The sequence below is a fragment of the Galleria mellonella genome, unplaced genomic scaffold (genome assembly GCF_026898425.1).
Source record: "Galleria mellonella isolate WM207_F2 unplaced genomic scaffold, CSIRO_AGI_GalMel_v1 utg143, whole genome shotgun sequence".
In the NCBI taxonomy this organism is placed as follows: domain Eukaryota; kingdom Metazoa; phylum Arthropoda; class Insecta; order Lepidoptera; family Pyralidae; genus Galleria; species Galleria mellonella.
In genome coordinates this window covers 2,146,390-2,153,500 of record NW_026441997.1, presented here as the reverse complement: position 1 = coordinate 2,153,500, position 7,111 = coordinate 2,146,390, and the positions used below count along the sequence as shown (strand labels likewise).

The 7,111-nt window shown below is 33.5% G+C and overlaps 1 protein-coding gene across 1 annotated transcript; it reads right to left on the bottom strand.

The window, feature by feature from the left end:
* Nucleotides 1-2,353: 2,353 nt before the first annotated feature.
* Nucleotides 2,354-5,192, bottom strand: LOC128199986 (uncharacterized). The gene has a single exon (XM_052891658.1). It carries the CDS (start codon nt 3,574-3,576, stop codon nt 2,656-2,658), a length of 921 nt encoding a protein of 306 aa, XP_052747618.1. The 5' UTR covers nt 3,577-5,192; the 3' UTR covers nt 2,354-2,655.
* Nucleotides 5,193-7,111: the final 1,919 nt, after the last annotated feature.

The following is a 7,111-nucleotide window of genomic DNA, read 5'->3' as shown; positions in this document are numbered from 1 at the left end:
CTTGCCGAGCTCAATGGTGGATTCGTCACGACAGTTCTCACGTCTCCGCACCACGGCCTCGTGACCGCCGCTCTTTGCGGAATATTAACTCTGTGTTATTTTAAATACTCTATTGTTCATAATTAAGAGAATTCATTTAAAGTCACTGTAATGTCTGCATTGTTTGTTAAATGTCAAAACAATTAGTTAACAATTGAAATCATTATCATTTTTGCATTGTGTCAAATAAAAAGAAAGTTAATAATTTATGAATTGTATTTTATATTAATAAACGAAGGTACATTACTATTAGATGTTCAAATATCAGTGTATTGTAACGCATTGGGTAATTACCTCTTGTAATTCATAGTTCGTCCTAGAAGATATTGGTATTCTGTGTTTGTTGATATTACAAGAGCTTATTTATAAGCTTGCAAACAATTAGAAATGAACGTGTGCTCGCTAGTTGCAACCCGACACCTCGTTATCTGTCGTCGTCCGCAGCTACGACAGTTTGTTTTTTCAGGAGACCTTTCACCGGCTGCGGGACCTCGGCTGTCGACGGCCGACTACCGCCTTACACAAAAAATCCGTTCACTGCATTCGTATGCAATAATCTGTAAGGATTTATTCCGACCGCGTCGGCCACCCACGTGGTGCCCGTAATTCTTCCTGAACGAGCGAACTTCATTATTGTGGCGTGAGATACAATAGTTAAGAGCACGATTTATAAGTCCAACACGTTGACTTCTGTTTATAGCTAGCGGCGGGTCGCGGGCGCAGTGGGGGCGGGGATTACGTGCGTCTGCGCACCGATTTATGGCTGCACCTCGATAAAAGCTTAAATACTCTCAAGTGGGAATTATTCAATAGGCATAAGCTGCGGTTTCAGAGGAGGCATTGTTGAGTTGTAATAGAAACATGGAACGGAGCCGTTCAATGCTTCCATAAACTTCCATTCGCTGCAATTACTATTGCAACTAGAAGAGTGACTAAATGACTATGATGCTCTATGTGGTAGGTTTTTCTTTATTTTATACCAAATTTGAAGGTATAATATTAGGTAGACGATTTTTCCAAGCAATTCGTTTTTCAAAATTACAAAATTTTTCATACATCATTTATGCTAAATTGTTTAGAAGGCGTTCCGATGGAGTAAAATCCGAAGTTGCCTTCTGTGCCAAATTACTAATTTAGTACTTCATAGCAGAGCTATGAAACGATTGAAGAACGATTAATCGTAATCAAAATTCGACGACATTATTGAACAACTTCATAATGAGTACTTATTATTCAAAGAGAAGAAAATGAAAAATGGTACCGTAAATGACTACTTAGTTCCTTCAAATCATATGACTAATGGAATTAAAGTGACATACTTCCTCTTTGGACTCTATTATTTCGTAAGTTTGTTTAGAAAACCTTCGAGAAAAGTCCTTATGATATTACAGTACTTTATATTAATATTAGGGGTATTGTTAATTACGTTGAAATTATCATAGTCTTTGAGGGCTGTCATATAAATCATAAATATATATGTACATATTTATGTCCATTGTTCAGCTAATTAACATCAATAAAATACCTAATAAATATTGGTATTATATCAGAAAATGTTTATTATTATATTCAGAACAATTTATGGTTCACAGCTAGCTTAATCGTAAGTATAAAATTTTAATTGGCTAGGTAAATTGATCCTCTTTTTGTAAGTGGGTACTCCGATAGCGGTATTGATGGCAGTGAGGCAGACGTCAAGGGCAGAGGGCGAGCTATTTCGGTGCAGTATAGCAGCGGCAGTCAGATGTAAGGAGCAGGGAGCAGGCAAGGGAAGTAAGCTGAAACTAATCCGGCGCGCGGGTGGGCGCAACCCGACACCGCGTGCGCGCAGCTTACATTTGTCATTTATAATGCGCGCGATTTGTTGCTCCTCACCTCGGCTCACGCTTCGCGCCACTACAACCTTTTTATGTTCACTTATTCTTTATTCAAATATTCAAACATTGTGATGTTCGCTATATTTTTTAAGCCACTTTATGACTTCAGTTTTGTCGTATATGATCAGTGATATTTTTTGTAAAATGATTTTGTGAATATTTTATTGGTAGAAAAGTTTTTAGATGGATATTAAAGGATACGCATATTTCATAGATATAAACATAATACTCTTGTACTTTTTTTCTGAAATATTTAGTATTAGTGAAATACTTAGGTATTATGTACCTACAAGGTATCTATCTAGAAGGAAGCGAGTGTCACTCTTTTAAATAGACTAATAAGTATTATTGCTTATATTAATAGGTGTTATGGGGCAGGGTTTTAACACAGTTGGTGTTTTTGAAATGACTAGACTCGTAGAGTATCTGAATTGAACTGTACTTATTATTACAAATCGTCCATATATATAGTAGAGATATCTTAATTACTATTTACAATTACAATAGTCAAATACTTCCATCGAAAGAGTGACAACAAATACAGATAATAACTTACTAATGGAAATTTGTATGAGATAAACAAATATACAAATATGAATATTAAACAATATAATGATTTCGATATCAAATGGACAAATACAAATATACAAATAGGAATGTCAAATATTATAATGATTAGGTCGTAGGCTGACACATGGTCTTAGGTCACGTACTCTTAATATATGTAACACCTCCCCCCTTAGAATAAAGATTGGGCTTGAGAGCTTGATCTTTGAACTCTCGGTGTTGAAGTTCTTGGATAATTTTCTTCATTTTCCTCTTCGTCTTCCGTTACGCAGGTACTTGTTGCTATAGTAGTCATCGGGACGGCAACTTGGATTCTCTGACGTCGTGATGTGTTTGAAAAACAGTTGTTAAATATTTGTATACAACTATTATCACGGCTTGGTCTTCGGTTACGCAGGAGTAATCCATTAGGACAACGTTTGCTAATTTTATAAATGAAGTATCCTAGCATTGTTATGAATAACACGAAGTATATCCATGTAAACGTTGACGAATATCTTTGTAAGATTGGTCGAGATCTCATATTTTCTAAGCTTTCCTTAAATTTATCGACATGATGTTTTATTTGTTTCAGTGAATCCAAAGGCATTTCATTAATTTTAATAGGAATTAACTTTGGAGCTTCAAAGTTCTTGTATTCTTCAAAGCAATCGTCTGTTCTAATGTCTGGAACTATTACAGGATATGTTACATTTTCTTCAATAGATTGAAAGGCTGTTAGCGTACTATACCCAGTATAAAGTTTGCAGTTTTCCGGTAAGGATAAAATGCCTGCTCCTTGTAATTTATGATGTGTAACTTCCGTTTTACATTGAAGTATACAATTAGTGTCTTCTGTAAGTATGTAAAGCCATTGGTTGTTGTCAATGTTTTGAAAAGTGTTAATTCTTGCTTCAAATGTGGATGTGGTACAAATTTCAGGTAAAGTCTTTGAAATGCTTAACAGGATCTGGAGCTCACATAATGGACGTGATGCTGCTTCATATGCGACAAAAGAGGTGCAGATCTTCTTCTTTATAGCGTAGGACTTGCATGAAGTGAGGTCGCTCGTAGATACGTATATATTACCGCTAGGATTTGTAGCCAAATGCATGTGCTCAGGTAGGATGGTTGTATGCAGAGAGGAATTAAAATGTTGGATTGGAATGGAATATATGTGATAGAGATTGAGAGGTTCGCCTTGAATTAATGGAAAATCTAATATGTATACAAGCCTATCAGAATATACATAAGCAGAAAGAGAAGATAAGTTTAATATTTGATTTTACGAACAATATGCTTGCTAAACAATCATTAATTTCATTTTCTAGATTTATTACGGATTCTACTATCTGCAAAGAAATTACGGAAATGTCTACACTAGCCTAATCTAAAGATTTAAAATAAAGAACCTTTTAACTTGAATGTAAGTCATCGTTGAGACTGAATATTTTCATTAATTATTCGATCATCATAAGTTATCTTAAATATACTTTCATTGAAGTTTTTAGTTGTTGAAGAAATAATTAAGATTTGTTCGAGCATCAAGAAAGAAGATTCTATTACAAGTTTTTTTCTAATTTATTAAGGTAATATCGAATTGAACAAACATAAGAACTATTATTTATAAATTTATGTTTTAATTATGTTTTATTTTTTATTAGAAATAAAGACGATTTTAGGACGATTCGTAAGCTAACGAATATAACAAAAATGATATTTTGTATAATGATTAAAATTGATTGATTATTGAAGAATTATTGATTTAATTGATTATTGAAGAATTATTGATTTAATTGATTATTGAAGAATTATTGCTTTAATTGATTATTGAAGAATTATTGATTTAATTGATTATTGAAGAATTATTGATTTAATTGATTATTGAAGAATTATTGATTTAATTGATTATAGAAGAATTATTGATTTAATTGATTATTGAAGAATTATTGATTTAATTGATTATTGAAGAATTATTGATTTAATTGATTATTGAAGAATTATTGATTAAATTGATTATAGAAGAATTATTGATTTAATTGATTATTGAAGAATTATTTATTAAATTGATTATAGAAGAATTATTGATTTAATTGATTATAGAAGAATTGTTGATTTAATTGATTATTGAAGAATTATTGATTTAATTGATTATAGAAGAATTATTGATTTCATTGCTTATAGAATAATTATTGATTTAATTGATTATTGAGGAATTATTGATTTAATTGATTTTGAATATTGCTTATAATAAATTAATACTATAAGTTGTTTGATGTGGAAACAACTTAACATGTTAGAGCTATTCTTTGTACAAGCCGGCGTCTATACGGCTCATTGTTTGTTAGTCGCCTTATACGACACGTCAAATCTGAACGTCAGTGCTATTCTTTGGTAAAGCCGACTACTACACGGCTGATTGTTTGTTAGTCGCCTTATACGACACGTCAAATCTGAACGTCAGTGTTATTCTTTGGTAAAGCCGACTACTACACGGCTAATTGTTTGTTAGTCGCCTTATACGACACGTCAAATCTGAACGTCAGTGTTATTCTTTGGTAAAGCCGACTACTACACGGCTACTTGTTTGTTAGTCGCCTTCTACGACACGTCAAATCTGAACGTTGGTGCTATTCTTTGGTAAAGCCGGCTTCCACACGGCTACTTGTTTGTTAGTCGCCTTCTACGACACGTCAAATCTGAACGTTGGTGCTATTCTTTGGTAAAGCCGGCTTCCACACGGCTAATTATTTATTTAATTAACGAGTTTATTTATTTCATAAGGTCTTAATCTATTTGCGTGAACTAACTGATGTCTCCCGGATTTACGAATAACATAATTTTCATTAAAGCCTACACGTATCACATCGAATGGCCCTTCCCACTTATTATCTAAATTATTTGGGTTAGGGACCTTGATCATCACCTTGTCACCTACATTAAATTTAGCAATATTTTTAATTTTCCCGTCGTAACGTTCCTTGGCTTTTTCTTTCATTTTCTGAACGTTCTGTGTTGCGACATCGCGGGCTATTCTAAGTCGTTCGTTTAAATCTTTAATATAATCGAATGCAGTATAATCGGGTATTGTTTTTAATGAATAAAAAGGTCTTGGTTTAAAACCAAATAGAAGTTCGTAGGGTGTGAAACCTGTAGAGCTATTAACTGAGGTGTTATGACATATAATAGCCAGTGGAATAATTTGATCCCAATTTTTCAATTTACGTGCTTGGTACATTCGTATGTGATCTCGAAGTGTGGCATGAAACCTTTCTAATGCACCATTAGTTTGAGGGTGGTAAGCTGTATTAAAAGTTTGACTTGTACCGAGAAGTCTTATTAATTGCTTCATTAGTCCATTCATGAATTCAGTACCTTGGTCAGAATGGAAACGTCTAGGTACACCGAAATGTTGACAGAAGTGAAAGAGTTGCTTAGCAACTGTTAGAGCTTCTTTATCAGAAATTGGATAAGCTTGGACGTACCTAGTTAGTTCATCTTGTAGTGTCAATATGTATTTGTTATTATTGTCACTAATGTCAGAATATGATACTAAGTCTATAGAAACACGTTCAAAAGGTTCATTAGATTGGGATGTTAATACCATTGGAGCTTTAAAAGTTTTTCTTTGAATCTTATTGCGCTGACATATTTCACAAGAGTTTATGTAATTTTTGATGTCTTCGGCCATGTTTTTCCAGAAGTAATGTTCTCGAATTTTCCTAGTGGTTTCAATTATACCTCGATGTCCTGAGAGCGGTTCATCATGGTATGTTTTTAAAATGCTGGGAATTTCCTGAGGCGAAGGATGAGTAATTTTATTCTCGCAAATGATTATATTGCAATTATATATTTCTGCCAAATAAGCTGAGATATGTAGCTGTTGGTTGCCCTGAAGCTTGCAAGTTTGATCATATTTCAGGTTCGGTATATACAAAGTTTCAATATTATGCTTATGTAAGCACGATAACAATGATTTAAAATAACTCTCCGCGTCCCATGGATCATAGTATGATGTTCTAGTATAACAAAGGAAAATGTTTTGCTGATATTCAGAAGTTATTTTATCTATGTCGTAGACTTGCTTTTCTGTTTCAGGTTGATTGCTTTGGGAAGCACATAGATCTAAAGCTTCGTTGTATAAGTTATTAAGATCTGATTTTTGACACGACACAGGGATGAAGATATTTTTATGATTAGACTCTAAAAGATTTTCAGGTGAAGTTTTAAGCTTATGTGAATTAGCGCTACAACCTTGAGATAAGAATTGTTCATAGTTTGTTTTTAATAATGTTTCAAATTGTTTTTCAGGGTTGTCTGTACCCATATTTAATATAGGTGGTCGTGATAAAGCATCGGCGTTTGTATTATTTTTTCCGGCTTTGTAATTTATTTCATATTCATATTCTTCTAGTTTCAGTCTCCAGCGAACGAGACGTGATCCCGGATCTTTAATGGAAAATAACCATGTGAGTGGTTTGTGATCAGTAAATATTTTAAATTTTCTACCGAATAAATATGGTCGAAAGTGTTTCACGGCCCATACTATTGCGAGAAGTTCGCGCTCTATGGTAGAGTAATTACTTTCAGCTTTATTTAACGTACGTGATGCGTAAGCAATAGGTAAATCTTTGCCAATTTCACCTTGC